The sequence below is a fragment of the Callospermophilus lateralis genome, chromosome 2 (assembly GCF_048772815.1).
Source record: "Callospermophilus lateralis isolate mCalLat2 chromosome 2, mCalLat2.hap1, whole genome shotgun sequence".
Classification (NCBI taxonomy): Eukaryota; Metazoa; Chordata; class Mammalia; order Rodentia; family Sciuridae; genus Callospermophilus; species Callospermophilus lateralis.
In genome coordinates, this window is record NC_135306.1 from 158,354,597 (window position 1) to 158,372,685 (window position 18,089).

The 18,089-nt window shown below is 33.5% G+C and overlaps 1 protein-coding gene across 1 annotated transcript in view; it reads right to left on the reverse strand.

Moving 5' to 3' along the window:
• Positions 1 to 608: 608 nt before the first annotated feature.
• The window catches only part of Stk33 (serine/threonine kinase 33), a 74,010-nt gene continuing 56,529 nt past the window's right edge, over positions 609 to 18,089 (reverse strand). Inside the window, exon 13 of the mRNA XM_076844193.2 lies at positions 609 to 767. Within this exon, the coding sequence (XP_076700308.1) occupies positions 609 to 767 (159 nt within the window). The remainder of the gene's footprint in view (positions 768 to 18,089) is intronic.

Below are 18,089 nucleotides of genomic sequence, written 5' to 3' on the forward strand. Positions count from 1 at the left end.
TTAATCAATACATTGAAAATTTAGCAGCAAGTTAATGGTAAGTAGTTACAAAATGTCCTATTTTTTTATGTTTAAAATAAGTTGTCCTAAACAATCTACAGCAACCTAAAATCACAAGAACACGTGAAGGACTGAAGCATTTCTGCCATAATGCCTATGGCAAGTTTATTAGTAATTTTCTAACAAAGTCTTCTAGTGCAAAGTGCACATAATTATTTGGAACCTCCATTACCATATTCGGCCTTTTGTTTTTCCCTTGCAAATAATTGTGCCTAAATGCAAAATCTTAAGTAAAACTGAGCAAGTATGCCCATAGTCTTCCATTGAGGGCATTTGCACCCCTCCCAAAGCAAACTTCAGGTACAACTTATGTTGATTTCAGCTGCAGCCTGACATCAAGCCTGTTGGTGACTGTCCTCCAACACCCTGTGCAGTTTATACTGCTTTGGAGATAAAAGCTTCAGTTTTAACCTGATGCAAACACAAGGCAGGGCCCAGCCGAGCTAAAAAAAAATCTCCGTATAGTATTGTCCTTTCCCCTCCTATGCCCTGCCTTTAGCACTAGAGAGAGCAGTTTGTTTTTGTACTATTCAGCACTGGAGGGAGCCTTAGAGTTTCTTTTTGGATCGAAGCAGGGCAGTGGATTTAGCAGTGGATTTGGTTGGAGACACAGGGGTTTTCTCTAGTTCTCCCTTGAGATCAGCTGGAAGGAATTTGCTAGAGGTGGAAAGAGAACAGCACGTGTCAACGTCTTCTGTATCTGCCCTCTTACTGGTTCCAAGTAATTTCTTGGACTATAAATGAAAGAAGAGACCTGAATTAATTTTCAGACATGAAAATAAACATCAACTCAAAGAACGACACTGTCATTAAAGATTTGCAAGTTGAAGCATTCTATTTTTGGGACACAAAATAGTCACACTGTAAACTTATTATTTAATCTCTCCAAAAAGATCCTTTAGTTGTTTTTTTTTTTTTTTTTTACATTTTATTTTGAGACAGGGTCTCACTAAGTCCTTAGGGCCTTACTAAGTTGCTGGGATTGGTTTGAAACTTACAATTCTCCTGCCTCAGCCTTCCACATGTGACACCACACCTGGCCCTTTATCACCTTTAAGCCAAGTGACTTTTTTAGTGTTTGGTGTGAAGCAAACCATATAGGCTCAATTTCAAAACTTCTGTCATGCAAAATGACATGTGCCCGCCCAGTAGGGTACAAAACTGCTACATACCAACCACTCTCATATCCTTACCATTCTCCTGCATGAATCCAGGAACTAACTTATAATCCTAGTCACACCATTTGGGCAGGTCTGTAGACCCCTTGAAGTCTCAATTCTTCACTGGTAAAGGGATATGGAAAACAATAATTGCATGTTTACTTTGATTATGAGAATGAACAGAGGAGGTAGCCATGAAAGTACTGTGTGAGCTTAAAGCACAAAACAAGCAGATGAATTTTCACAGGCAACTGTAAGTTCTCAGATCACCTCACTCCAATAGTAGAAGAGGAACTAGTCTCAAATTCTGATGTCATGAGGGAAGCAGAGTCTACTTTGACCTTTGGTTCATTTTAATTAATCACTTTTAATTAAATTAAACTGAGCAAAAGAGTTATAAAAGAGAGCAGAATGTTCCTGGATGCTATAAAACAGGACAGGGGCCAGGGGCATGGGATATAGATATAACATGCTCTCATCTACACACAACAGTCTGAGAAAGGGTTCACAAGTTTACTCTTCTGGTTAACTGAAAGAGTACATGTGGATTAATAATCAGGTGAACAATTTTCAAAAATGTGAAAAAATTATACATAACACAAAGCAAATTAATCTGGTGTTTCTTTGATCATTCAAACTCATATATAATAAGTACATTTTATAACACAAATTATAACTACATTTTATGCACAGTAGTGTGTGTATGTATGTATATATATATATATATATATCTCCAATGAATAAACAACTTCCCAGAGATGCAGCAAAGTTTCAGGTCATTTACACTTTTTGATATCTATATTTAAAGAAAGAGAAGAGCTACCTGGTGTCTGTTTATGGCAGACAATTCTTAAATATGTGCCTCTTCAGAGCCTCACTCATGTCTGACTTTATAACCATGTATGCTAATTCTTGAGCAGGTAATACTCAAAAAGCATTTTGTACTTTGAATAATTTGTATAAATCTGAAATGCAAAAAGGTTATTTTCTCTTCCTTTTTACCCCCAAGAAGACTTCTCAGTTGCTTCTATGTATTCTTTCAAAAAGCAGAATATATTTAAAAGTCTTTAATATTCACTAACATGGGTTGTTTCCTCTTGTTGAAACTCCTTATGTTCGTCAATACGGTGAGATTATGGCACCCTTAATGTTCTGGTATCTGACTGAGGACACATGGCTTTCTTTATTACAGTCCAAAACATAAAACCTATTTAGGAGTTTCAATTCATAAAATTTAATTAACTTTATATACAAATCCTATTAAAAGACAAATCTAAGTGTAACTCTTTCTCTCTTTTGATATTTCTACTTGGATTCTGAGTTATTATTCACATAGTTGAGGGAATGTTTTTCAATATTCCACTGCAACTAATATTATACAAATATTTCCTTTTAATTTGCTTATATTCATATCTGGCTTAATGTTTCCATTCTTCCTCGCTGTTTCATTTGTTAATGTATGTCAGTCCTTAAAGTAGACTAATGGGTCCAGGAAGAAATACTCAGAAATACAATCTCTATGGTCAGGGATAGCAATATTGTTCCCCACAACACACACACACACACACACACACACACACACACACACTATCCTGAAGATCATTCTATGACAATTTTTTTTAAAAAAGATTGCTCATTGTTTTTTTCTGGCTAGGCAGTAATTCTTTTCTTTCAATGTACTATATTTATTTAGTCAGTCCCTTCACAATGGACATTGAGGTTGTTTCCAGTACTTTACTAATACAAATAATGCTGCTATCATAGTCTTAGACTTGTGTCATTTTGCATGTGTCACTATTATTGATTGGCTATATATTTTAAAAGTAGAATTTCTGGATCAAAAAGGTATATGAATTTATAATTTTAAAAGATGTCATCATATTATCTTCCACAGCAGTTATAGGAATTAATAATCTTACTCTCAGTATAAAAAGGAGTCTGTTATTACTTCTTTGTCAATTTGATGTTTAATACAAGTTCGAACTAATATAGAGGACCATAATTTAAGTTTCAAAATTGGCCTAAAACTAGCTGCATTGAAACAAATCCCTTGTAGCATCAATGCAAACATGCTTACCTTTATTTCAAATGTTTATTGCAAATACTCAGAAGCTTCTGTGTATATGGGTTTAACCTATAAAATACTGTGTGTGTATGAGCACAATTATACCTTACAATTTTTCTTTGTTCATTTGCAGTTGCATTAAGTTTAGAATGGCATGGCTCAGGAAGCAGAACCATTTTTCTAAATAGTTTTTCTAAAGAGTTTCCTACTTCCCTTTTGAGCACCCCTCAACTGAAACCTTTCTCCAATGCCAACAGAGCATAGATGCAGAATGGCCATCACAGGGCCTTTAGGTCAAGCTGTCGTTTTCTTCATAAAGAGCCAAGTCCTTGGAATATAAACAGCCAAAATAAATTCCAGCTTCCAGGCTTTTTCTAGGACTGTGAACAAATCTTACTTTTTCAGAGATTTCTTGTTAGGTTATAGATTATCTGAGTTTTGGGTTTCTCCTTTTCTTCTCTCATAGCTGGTGGGATTCCTCGGGGATCTATGCTGTCACTGATGCAATTTTACAGTTTTGTAAGTAATAGGACAGAGAAATGAAAAGTGAAATTGCCAAGGCTACGAGATCTTGCAGGTCATGAAAGGCAAATAGAAGGAGAGGAGCTCCCATAAGACTGTACAAGAAAGATGACAGAAGAATTTCAATATTCAGTTGTAGGGGAAAAGGTCCTAAATGATCATCATGAGACTATTGGCCATCTATTTGTCAGTTCATGAGAAGATCTAAAAATCACTGTAGATTGTGCTCTGAAGATATGCATCTAAAGTACCACTGTACAGTGGGCAAGAAAACCTTACTATCATCAGAAAGCATCTTAGATATCAAGGGAAAATACTTCTATCCTCATATAAAATTATGATGAATTTTACTTAAAACACTGAAACCAGGTGAAAATATATGTAAAGGAACCAAAGAAGGTTTATAGTCAGACTACTATTGTAACTAAAGGGTGACAGTTTCTTTATAAGAGAGCTCTTCAGTCTAAAAAGAAAGAAGAATAATTTATAAATACACACACATATAAAATTAAAATCTATAAAGTGAAGGAGATACTGTGAAGATAGAGGTCACCCCTAGTGCTATAGTCAGTCACACTAGGGGCTTCCCCAAGCAGCATTTCAATTGTTCTTCATCTTTGACAAATTCTTAACCATTTGTAACCGTTGAAGAATAGTCAGTCCTACTGGAAGCAGAATGATGGAAAAGATGACCTTACAAGGTCCCCTCCAGTTTCACCTTCTTGTAATTCAATACCCTTGGCTTGATTTCTTCACCTCCTATTATTAATCTTGAATAAGGGGTTCCATGTGTGTAAGGGAAGATATGTAACAAAGATTGGGCTAAATATATTTCATTTATTCACTGGCATAACCTTAACCTGATGAATTTATCTGGCGATAATGGATGCAAAACCTGTAAGCTTTAGGCATACCCCTGCAAGTTAATACCAGTGCATGATTACTAGAAACTGTTACCATTTCTCTGAATTTTGAGTAAAATACATGCTATTTAAGTAAAGTGGTTTATCACCATAGCAACCATTTCTAGTGTCACACATTCAAATTATAGGCCTGCCCAAGGTCCAAATGACAAAATTCCAATGCAAGTTTTCTTTTTTTTTTTTTTCAATGTTCACCCACCTTATCTCACATACTATGGTTTTTAGGAGGAAGTGAAAGAAAAACAAAGGGAAGATAAATCAATTTCCAAATATATAAACTTCTTTTATAAGGTAACCCAAATAAAGACTTGGGTCTTATATGGAATTAATGAAAATGAAATCTAATTTGCTCATTGGAGAAAAATGTAAATATCTTTCTTTTCATATTAGCTAAGGTATAATTTATATACAGTAGAGCACACAAATCTCAAGTGTACAGTTTGAGGAGTTTTGAAAAATACATAGATCTATATAACCAACACCATTGTCAAGAAAGAGAACAATTTCCCAGAAAATTTCCTGTGCCATATTCCACTTAATCCTTTTATCTTGGGGTCATGACTGTTTTTGATTTTTCTAAACACAAATTAGTTTTGCCTTTTCTAAAACTTCATATAAACAAAAAAGAATATAATATGTTATCTTTTGTATCTAACTTATTTTGAATTGATATTTTAATTGAAAATTTTATTAAAATATTTGTGGATTATTATGCTAAACCTTTAAAATTTATATTTTTTGAGATTAATTTACTTATTGGTAATTTTTTTTCTTGCCAAGTTTTACTCCATGTAAGTATATCCCTTAATTTGTTTACCTATTATTCTGTTAATGGACATTTGGGTTGCTCCTAGTTTTAGGCTGTTTATATATGAAGCTTCTATAAATATATCTGACAAAATTTTGTGAATTTACAAGTCATTCTGTGAATTTTGAATTTCTGGGTAAATGCCAAGTGAATACTTAACTTTATAAGTAACTGCAACGTGTATTTTAAAAGGACTACATCCTATGAGGAATGTAGGGAAATTTCACTTGTTCCATATTCTTGCCAACATTTGGACTTGCCCGTCTTTAATTTGGCCATTTTAGAGTCTTTGACTCTCTAAATTTTAGAAAATTTATCTCATTCACAATATTTTGTAAATTTTGGTATAAATATTTTGTACAATTTTGCTAGGTGATATTACAAATAGTATGTAGATTTTTTTTGTTTGTTTTCCTGCTAGTAAAAAAAAAAGAATAAAAAATGCTCTCACAAAAATAGAAGGGAGACTAACAGAATAGAAGATGGGGATCAAGAGGGAGAGAGAATAGGAGGGCATGGGTAAGTACTGGGGAATGAAATCTACTATGCTTGGATGAAAATACCACAGTGAATCTCACTTTTATGCATAATGATAATGCATGAATTAAATAATGTTAGAAGGGAGACCAGTACAGTACAGCAAAGAGATGGCGGGAGGGGAAGAGAGAAGGGAAAAGAGAGGTAATGGAGAATGAAAATGATCAAATTATGTTATGTGCATGTACAAATATAGCATAATAAACCCCACTATTATGTATAGTTATAATGCTCCAAAAACTTTAAAATAACTTTTTCATTTTCCAGTTGTTCATTGCTAGTGCAGAACACCACAAGTGGTTTTTTATGTACAGATCTTGAATCCTGTAATATCCTCAATTCAATTTTGGTAGATTTCTTGGGATTTTCTATGTACACTACCATGTCATCAAATAAAGATAGTTGCATTCTTCCTTTTCAACTAATGTAAATTTGTTTATTTTATATGCTGGTTGCATTGGTTAGGAGCTTTAGTACAATGTTCAAGAGAAGAAGAGAGAACATTCTTGCCTTTCTCCTATTTTTATCAGGAAAATGTTTACTATTTTACCATTGAGAATGATACTAGTGTTAGTTTTGGGGTTTGGACTTGATTGTTTTGTAAAATCCCTTTTGTAAAAGAAGTTTCCTTGTATTCCTCACCCAGGGTTGAATTGTCTCTCCTATATTTGAGTTTTAAATTTTATCAAAAAAATTTTGAAATTATTGAAGTAATAATATGGCATTTCTCCTTTACTTAACAATATAGTGAATTACACTGATTGCTTTTTAGATGTGAATCCAAAATTGCATTTCTGGAATGTACTGTATATTTGAATGTGATATATTATCTTTTTTTATATATTTCTGGATTCAATTTGCTAACCTTGTGCTGAGTATTTTTGCATCTATATTTATTAATTTTCTTCTCTTGTAACATTTATGTTATGTTTTGGTATTAATGATTGTTCTTGCCTTATAAATCAGTTGGGCAATATTCTCCAGACTGTTTGGAAGTTTTATCTTATATCTTCTTTCAAGATTTAAAATAGTTAACCAGTGAAATCATTTGGGAATAAAGCTTTATGTATAGTTCTTTATCATATATTTTGTTCTTTAAATAAATACAGAACTATACTGATTTTCTATTTTTGTGTTTCTATTATGGTAATTAATTTATTGACATTAAATTACTCTTGGGAGTCAGTAAACCTAAAGATAGATCAATAGAAAGTATCCAATATAAAGAACAGATAGAAAAATGTTTTGAAGAAATGAATACAGCCTTAGAGACCTGTAGCACAATTTCAAACTGACATATGAGTAACTAGAATCAGGGGGAGGGGAGATAATGACAAAACTTCCTAAACATGGCTAAAGATACAATTTTACAGATTCATTAAGCTCTGTGTAAACTGAAGCAGGAGAAATGTGAAGAAGAACATGTTTAGTACGTTCATTGTCAAAGTGCTGAAAATCAAGGATAAAGAGAAAATCCTAAAAGCATCCAGAGAAGAATGACACATTACATGTAAGAAAAGAACACTTCAACCTACCACTAAATCCTCATCAGAAAAACTGAAAGCCAGAAGGCTCTGGACTAGCTTTAAAGTGTAGACTTTAAAAAATCTGTCTGAAAAGAATTCCAAATGCAGAGAATATACATTTCAAGGTTTAAGACAAAACTGAGATGTTTTCAGATATAAAGAAAAACCACGAGAATTCATTGCCAGCGGACATGCAGAACAAGGAAAGCAAAGGAAGTTCATCAGGCTGACGGGAAATGATACCATATGGTAACTCCAATTTCCAGGAAAGAAAGAAGAGCATCACAAATGGTAAATAGCTGGATAAATATAAAAGACAATTTTTCCTCTTACTTTCTTGAAAATACACATGGCAGTTTAAAGCAAAACTCATAACATTTTTTTGTGGAGTATATAATTATATAAATATAAAACATATAATAATTATGATATAAAGTCAGAGTCAGAGATGAAGGGACCTAAATTAATACATTTGAAATTAAAGAATTATTTGTTATAACCCAACACAGTTTTCTATTGAGAAAGGTTGTACACAGAATAGCTAAACAACTATAGGCCCCTAAGGGAAGCTGAGCAAAAGCCATCTTAGGAGGACAGGGAAATGATTTAAAGGATTAACCAACAGAGCCCTTTAACCATGGGAATCTCGTTTAGCTGGTTGTGAAACCTTAGCAGTACACAGGAAGTTTGTATGTGGGAGCAGAAGTAGGGACACAAGGTCCCTTTACAACAAAAGATTTCTTATTTATAGAAGCCTATGAATCCAAACAAGCAGTGGCATTACAAACAGCATCAGAACACCAACAGGTCATGAGTCATGTTAGTACAATCAGTTATTTGCACCTGTATTTGCTAGTGCAGCAGTTACTGAACTGTGTTTGGGAGGTCTCCAGATTAGCCCCAGGTTTGATGATTCACAAGGACAACTCACAGGACTATGATTTATTACAGTGAAAAGATGCAAAGCATAACCAGCAAAAAAGGTACTTAGGGTGAAGTCCAGGAACATCATACACAGGATTCCAAGTGTTGACTCCCAGTAGAGTCACTCAGGATGCCCTCAATTTCCCCAACAATGAGTTGTGAGGATACAGATGAAATGTTGTTTACCAAGGAAGCTTAGTAGATATTCAGCATCAGTGTTTTTTTTTTTAAATCAGGGGAAGGTCACGAAGCAAGACTTTGACTGATGCATACCAAAAGCCCACACTCCCAGAAGAAAAGCAGACACTCAGCACAAACCATATTGTTTGTGCAAATAGTGAAGATACAGTTGTAGCAATGGCCTGAAATCAAAGTTTCAAGAAGCCAGCAAAAGCCAACTTTACAAAGAGGGCTTTGCAAGAACAACAACAGTTCAGGATGGGGTTATACCTCAGTGGTAGAGGACTTGCCTAGCATGTTGTGAGAACCTGGGTCCAAAATCTCCCAACACTGCAAAAACAACAACAACAAAAGGACAGCAGTTTAGGTCTACTATATTAACATTTTTTTTCACAGCTATCTAACAACTGCAAAAATATCAGGCTCTCATAATGACAAATATTTATTTTTCTCAATAAGCTGCAGGGCTTGCCCTTAATATGCTGAGCTTTAGGCTTTGGATTGATTTCACATCTATTACAAAAATCAGAGTTCAGGAACCTGTGGCTCTCTGCAGGTAAATTCTTCTCATTGCAGGTGACAGACATACAAGAGGGCAAGCCCAATCAAGAAAACACTTTCAAGAGCTCTATATACATCACATCCAAAGCAAGTCATGCAAGCAAATCAACACTTGGTGACAGAATAGCCTTCCACTATTCTAGTAGGGGAGACTGCAAAAACAAATGGAAAAAACTGTGGATGTACAAATCCTGTTCAGGGAGGGGTTAAAGAATTGAGAAAAAATAATGCAATCTACTACTGTACCTAGGAACCTCAAAAATTCAGAGGGCAAATGAGGTTAGAAGCATCACTTTATTACCTTTGAAAATGACACCTCTTAGTTTGTGTATTAGTTTATTCCCACATCTATACCCAAAGGAGCCCTGAGACAGGGAATAAAATATAATTTTAGTAATATTCTATGCAAATACTTTAGTGATATAATAATGAAAGTAATAATAGCTAACATTACTGAGAACTTACCACATGCCAAGAATGTCACATGAGTGATTTCATTTAGCCCTTAGTTGATGAAATTATTATTCCTACTTCACAAATGAGAAAATAGAGGCTTAGAGACTCACCCAACATCATTCAGCTTGTAAGTGGCAAATCCAGGATTTTAATCCAAGCAGAGTAGAGTCAGAGCTTGTACTTTTAAGTGTACAAGCTGCATTGCACACATGCCAAACTGCATTGCTTCAATATTGGAATATAATAGTGTAAGAGTTCTTTCCATTAAATATAAGAATTCTGTAGTTCTATCAAGAATTCTGATAATTCTATCACAGAGATTCTAGACCTTTCCTCCATGGCCATGGAGAGGTTCATTTTAATAATAGATATTTATTTAATATCTATAACATTTAATATCTATAATAATAAATATCTCCAGTTGTTTTCTGAGTTTATGAATAATGCAGCTGGTACCATATATCAGGAATCCCTAAGGACTTAATGTTAAAAGGCATGCTACTGTAATAAGTAGGTTCTGCCAAGAGTCTCATCTAAAGATGAGCAAATACTGCTGTAGGAGTGAAAGTTGGGTCGGATAGAACTATTGATTAAAACTCCATCCTAGGGAAATTGGAGGGTTACTAACAACACAAAATATCATCTTGAGGTCCTTGTGCATAAACACTTTTGTCTTCAAGGAGTACCTTTATCTAAGAAAGGTGGAAATGAAAAAAGGATCATGCCAAGTGCCACCTATTTGAAAAACTAATTTAAAAAAGTATAGTCCAAATATGAACAGTGAGGAGATCAGATTGTATTTTTCCACAAGGTCTGAGGCATATGGGGAACTAAGGGACTGTTACTTGGGGAAGAAGAAAAGTGCTTATTTCAAAGTATTTTTTATTTTAAACAAATTTTCACTTATTCTTTCTGCTAGTTTTCCAATAGCTATGCCACTTATTTAAAAGGGGTGATTTTACCCAGCTTGTGAGAAATGCAAAATCAGGAACTCCAATGAATTTATGAGAACTATTATCCAATGGAAAATAGAAACTGCTGAGATACTTCCTTTTACAGTAAAGTCAAATTTCAAATATTTTAATGGAAAAAAAATCATATATTTCATTAGTTTAGTAGATCTAAATTATTTACATTTTCCACACCAAATTGTCCATGTAATCTACTTTTAACAAAGAAATATTTTCTAATAAGAATGTATTTCAAGATTCATAGAAAAATTTTGATAAAATTCAAATTCAAATTTCACTTTTAAGAATATTAATTACAGGCTGGGGCTGTAGCTCATTGGTAGAGCGCCTGTCTCATACGTATGAGGCACTGAGTTTGATCCTCAACATCACATAAAAATAAAGATATTGTGTCCAACTACAACTAAAAAAATTTGTTACATCCCTAATATTAAAAGAATATTAATTACTATTTGAATCATGTATGCACTCAAGAGTAGTCAATTATTTCTTATCACTTCAGACTTATTTTTTTTATCAATACATAGTATTTGTACTCATCTATAAGGTACAATGTCATGTTTTGATTTATATATATTGCTTAATGATCAACTCATGGTAATTAGCATATCTATAATTTTAAACTATGATCATTTCTTTACAATGAATACATTCAAAATTCCCTCTTTTATTTTGTGTTGATTTTGTATCCTGCAACTTAATTTTATATTCACTTATTAGTTCCAACAGTTTTTCATTGGAGTCTTTAGGGTTTTCTATAAACAAGGTCATCTCATCTGCAAAAAGTGACATTTTGACTTCCTTCTTTCCATTTTAGATACCTTTCATCCTTTTTCTTGCCTAATTGCTCTGGCTAAAATTTCTAGTACTATGTTAAATAAAAGTGGTAAAAGTGTATCCTTGTCTTGTGATCTTAGGAAAAGAGCTCTGAAATTTTTCCATTATGTATGATATTAGCTGTGGGTTGTCATAAATGACCTTTATTGTGTTGAAGTACATTCCATATATACTTAAATTGGTGAGAGTTTTTACCATAAGCTGAATTTTATCAAATGCTTTTTTCTGTATTTATTTCTGTATCTGTATCTATCTATTGATCATATGATTTTTTGTGTTTGATTCTTTTAATGTGGCATATCACATTTACTAACTTGCATGTATTGAACCACCCTTACATCAGAGATAAATCCCATTTGATCGTGGTAAATGATTTTTTTAATGAATGTGGTTTCCTGTAATTTTATTGCAGAATTTTGTATCTGTGTGCATCAGGGATATTGGCCTGTCGCCTTCCTTCCTTCCTTCCTTCCTTCCTTCCTTCCTTCCTTCCTCCCTCCCTCCCTCCCTTCCCTCCCTCCCTCCCTCCCTCCTTCCTTCCTTCCTTCCCTCCTCCTTCTTCTCTTCTTCCTCCTTCACCTTCTCTCCCCACCCCTCCTTATTTTGTTACTGTTGTTGTAGCTGTTGTTGTTACATCCCTATCTGGTTTTGTATCAGAGCTACGCTGATTTCATGAAATGAGTTTGAAAGGATTCCCTTGTATTCAGGGAAGAGTTTGAAAGAACCAGCATTCTTTAAATGTTTGGTAGAATTTAGCAATGAAGCCATCAGGTCCTGGGCTTTTCTTCAATTGAAGACTTTTTAAAATTACAAACATTTAATCTTTTTGCTCATTATTGGTCTGTTCAGGCTTTCTTTTATCATGATTCAAATTTTGGTAGTTTGTATGTATCCAGAAATTTATCCATTTATTCGAGGTTTTCAAATTTGTAGGTGTATATTTATAATATTCTCTTATAATCCCCTGTGTTTCTGTGGTATCAGTATCAGTTGTAATATTTCCATTTCATCTATAAATTTTAGTCTTTTTCTTGGTTTGGTTAAAGATTTACTGATTTTTATCTTTTTGAAAAAATACAACTTTTCATTTCATTGAACATTTGTGTTTTTTAAGTCTCTATTTTGTTTATTTTTACCAATTTTTCCTTCTACCAATTTTGGGTTTAGTTTGTTATTGCTTTTCTAGTTTTTGAGATGCATTATCAGGTTGTTCACTTGAAATCTTTCTACTTGTTTGATATAGATGTTCATTGCTATGAACTGTCCTCTTAGATTTGCGTTTGCTTTTACTCCATAAGTTTTGATACACTGTGTTTCCATTTTCATTTGTCTTAAAAAAAAAAAAAAACCTTTTAAAAATTTCTTTCTCTTTCTTCCCCAACGCCACCCCCCTCCCACTTTGTTTTGGTGCTGGGATCACTTTATTACTGAACTACATCCCTAGTCCTTTTCGTTTTATTTTCTTTAATTTTGAGACAGGGTCTCACTAAGTTGCTGAGGGTCTTGCTAAATTACCAAAGCTGGCCTCAAACAACAATCCTCCTGCCTCAGGCTCCCAAGTCACTGGTTTTACAGGTATGTGCCACCACACCCAGTTTTAATTTAACATCCAATGACCCACTGGATATTTGGGAATGTGTTCTTTAATTTCCATGTTTCAAGTTTCTATTTACAGATTGCAGAGTGCCTCCTATTGCATAGTTATCAGAAAAGATATTGGATATTATTTTAATATTTTTCCATTTGTAAAGACTTACTTTGTGTCCTAATATCTGACTTATCCTGGAGAACGTTCCATGTGCTTTTGAGAAGAATGTGTATTCTGTAGGTGTTTCATAAATGTTCTGAAAAAGTTTGTTAGGTCCATTTGATCTAGAGCACAATTTAAATTTGATATTTCTTTGTTGAATTTCTGTCTGGATGATATGTCCAAATCAAAGTGGGGCATTGGTCTCCTATTATTTTATTGCAGTCTATCTCTCCCTTTATATCTATTAAAGCCTGTTTTATATATTTAGTTGTTCCAATATTGTGTGAATATACATTTATAATTATTATGTTTCTTGCTGTATTAAACCTTTTATCATGATATCATAGTTTTTTATAGTTTTTGACTTGAAGTCTATTTTATCTGATAGAACTACAGGTACTCCTTGGGTTCCACTGCATAAACTGTCTTTTTTAACCTATTCACTTGTAGTCAATGCACCTCTTTACTGGTGAAGTACATCTTTTGCAGGCAGCATATAGTTGGGTCTTATGTTTTTTTACTCATTCTTCTATAGGTCTTTTAATTGAAAAATTTACTCCATTTATATTCAAAGTAAAAATTGATAGGAAGAAACTTAACTCTCTCACTTAGTTGCCTGATTCCTACTTTTCGTAGAACCTTTGCACTTTTCTTCTTCTTTTACTATCTTCTTTTGTGGTTAAGTGATTTTTCTCTAGCAGTAAGTTTTGGTTCTTTGTTTTTTAATTTTAGTGTATCTATTATAGGCTTTTACTTTGTCATTACCATGGGGCTTACTAAATATGTTTTATAACAGGTTATTTTTAACAAATCACAACTTTAATATTGATCACAGGAAAAATGGAAAAATTTATATTTTAACTTCACTCCTCCTCACAGTTTGAATTCTTTTTGGTTTATTTATCAGTGCCTTATAGTTATACATAATATTTGGTTCATTTTGGCATAACCGTACAAGCATGGAATGCAATTTGCTCCAGCTCAGTCCCTAATACTTCCCTTTTCCCTCTCTCCTCCCTCTCCTCCTGTTCCCTTTTCTCTGCTCTACTGGCCTACTCTATCTCTTTATATTTCTTTTAAATTAGGGCATTATAGATATATGTAAATGTAAAATTCACTGTGATGTGCACACATACACACACACACACACACACACACACACACACGGCGGGGGGAAGTTTAGTCAGATTAATTCTACCATTTCTTGACTTTCTGGATCTAGTTTATTTCACTTAGCATGATGTTCTCCAGTTCCATCCATATATCTACAAATGCCATAAAATTCTTCTTTATGGTAGAGTAAAACTCCATTGTGTGTGATGTGTGTGTGTGTGGTGTATGTATGTGTGTGTGATGTGTGTATGTGTATGTATGTGTGTATATATATATGTGTGTGTGTATGTGTGTGTGTGTGTGTGTGTGTGTGTGTATCACATTTTCTTTATCCATTCATCTGTTGAAGGGCACCTAGCTTGCTCCATAGCTTGACTATTTTGCTGCTATAACATTGATGTTGCTGTATCACTGTAGTAAGCTGATTTAAATCTTCTGGCTATAAATTGAGGAGTAGGATAGCTGGGTCATATGGTGGTCCATTCTTAAGTTTTTTTGAGGAATCTCCATATTGCTTTCCAGGGTGCTTGTACTAATTTGCAGTCCCACCAACAATGTATGAGTGTATGTTTTTTCCTCACATCCTTGCCAACATTTATTGTTACTTGTATTCTTGATTCAATCAGTCTAAATGGAGTGAGATGAAATATCAGTGTAGTTTTGATTTGCATTTCCCTGATTGTTAAAGATATTGAACATTTTTTCAAATATTTGTTGGCTCTATGTTTTTCTTCTTTTGAGAAGTGTCTCTTTAGTTCTTTTGCCCATTTACCAATTGGGTTGTTTTTGTGGTGATGAGTTTTTCGAGTTCTTTATATATTTTGGATATTAATCCCCTATTTGATGAACAGGTGGTGAAGAACTTCTCCCATTCTGTAGGCTCTCTCTTCATGCCCTTGTTTCCTTTGCTGTGCAGCAGCTTTTTAATTTGATGCCATCCCACTTATTGATTCCTAATTTTATTTCTTGAGTTTTAGGAATCTTGATAAGGAAGTCAGTGCCTTATCAATATGTTGGAGGGTTGAGCCTACATTTTATTGTAGAAGTTACAGAGTTTCTGGTCTAATTCCTAGGTCTTTGATTCACCTTCAGTTGATTTTCATGCAAAGTGAAAGATAAGGATCAAGTTTTATTCTTCTATTTATGGATATCCAGTTTTCCCAGCATCATTTGTTAAAAAGGCAACCTTTTCTTCAATGCATGTTTTTAGCACCTTTGTTGAATAACAACAGGTGACTATATCCATGTGGATTTGTCTCTGTGTCTTCTATTCTATTCCATCGATCTTTATTTCTGTTAGGTGCCAAAGCCATGCTGTTTTTGTTACTGTAATTCTGTGGTATAATTGTGATGTTTCCAATATCATTCTTCTTGTTCAGAATTGCCGAGGCTATTCTGGGTATATTCTTCTGTATAAATTTCAGAACTGTTTTTTATAGTTCTATGAAGAATGTCATTGGTAGTTTGAAGGAAATTGCATTGAAGCTGTATAAATTTTTGGGTTAGTATGGCCATTTTAATAATATTAATTCTAACTCTTCAAGAATATGGGAGGTCTTAATATATCTAAAATGTTCTTCAGTTTCTTTCTTTCTTATTCTATAGTTTTCATTGTAGAGGTCTTTCATTGGTTAGGTTTATTTCTAAGTAGTTTATTTATTTTTAGGTTATTGTGAATGGGATAGTTTTCCTATTTGCTTTTTCAGCAGATTCATTATTGGAATATAGGAAAACAATTGATTTATATATTATGAACTTGTATCCTGCCAATTTGCTAATTTTTTAAATCATCTCTAGAAGTCTTTTTGGTTTTTTTAGAATAGCATCATGTCATCAGCAGAGATAATTTGATTTCTTCTTTTCCCATTTGTTATTCTTTTAATTTCCTTCTCTTGCCTGATTGCTCTGGCTGGAGCTTTAAGGACTATGTTGAATAGGAGTGGTGAAAGTAGAAATCCTTGCCTTGTTCCTGTTTTTAGAGGAAAATGCTTTCAATTTTTCTCCACTCAGAAATGTTGGCCTTGGGTTTGTCATATATAGCCTTTAGAGTGTTAAGGTAAGTTTCTCCAAACCCTAGTTACTCTAGTGTTTAAAACATGAATGGGTGCTGTACTTTGTCAAATAATTTTTCTTTATCTATTGAAATGCTTATGTGATTCTTTTCCTTAACTCTTTATATGTGGTAAAGTACAGTTATTGATTTTCATATGCTGAACCAACCTTGCATCCCTGGCTTGAAATCCACTTGACCACAGTGGATTTATATATGGATTATAATAATAATCCATCTTATTAATGTGGTTTTTGAATGTGGTTTGCCAATATTTTATAAGATTTTTTGCATCTATGTTCATCAGAGGCATTGATCTGCAGTTTTCTTTCCTTGATGTCTCTTTATCTGTTTTGGTATCAGAGTGATACTTCATAGAATGAATTTAGCAACATTTTCTCCTTTTCTATTTTGTGGAATAATCTGATGAGAATTTGCATTTGTTCTTCTTTAAGATCTGGTACAAGTCAGCTGAGAATTCATCTGGATCCTCAGCTTTTCTTTGTTAAAAGTCTTTTAATAGCTGCTTCAATTTCATTGCTTGATATTTTCTATTTAAGTTCTCTATATCCTCATGGTTCTATTTGGGTAGGTCATATATCTCTAGGAATCTGTCGATTTCTTCAAGATTTTCTACAGAAATATACATTTTCAAAACAGTTTCTAATGATCCTCAGGATTTTAGTGCTTGTGGTGATATTTCCTTTTTCATCTCTAATTTTGTTAATTTGTGTCTTCTCTCTTCTTTTGGTTAGATGGCTAAGGGTTTAACAATTTTGTTATCTTTTCAAAGAACCAATTCTTTGTTTCATTGATCCTTTGTGTTGTTTTTTATTCTCGATTTCATTACTTTGGGTTCTGATTTTAATAATTTCCTATCTCCTACTGATTTTTATATTAGCTGGTTCTTTTTATAGACTCTTGAGGTGTAACATTATTTATTTGGTATCTTTTAAATGTGGGAACTCAGAGCTATAAAATTTCCTCTTAGAAATGCCTTAATACTTTCCCAGACACTTTGATATGTTGTATCTTTATTCTCATTTATTTTTTCTAACATTTTTTCCTCCCCTGATTTCTTCTGTGATCCATTTCTCATTCAAAAGTGTATTATTTAATTTCCAGGTATTAGAATGGTTTCTGTTTTTTTAATCTTGTCATTGATTTCTAATTTCATTCCAGTATGAACTGATAAATGCAAGGAACTATCTCTATTTTTTGCCCTGAAACATGATTTTAGAGAATGTTCCATGTACTGCTGTGAAGAAAGTGAATTCAGTTGTCAATGGATGAAATACTCTGTAGATGTCTCTGAAGTCCATTTGATTAGTGGTATTTCTTAGTTCTAAAGAGTTTTTTCTTAGTTTATGACTGGCTGACCTATCAATGGTGACAGAGTTGTATTGAAATCACCCAGTATTATTGTATTGTGGTCTATTATTGTATTGAGAAGGGTTTGTTTGGGGGCATAAATATTTATGATCATTATATCTTATTGTTGGATGATTCCCTTAGACAGTATGAAGTGACCTTCTTTGACTCCTCTGATTACTTTGGGCTTGAAGCCTACTTTGTCTGATATGAGAGTAACTATCCCTGCTTACTTCCAGTTTCCATTTGCATGGTATATCTTTTCCCTATCCTTT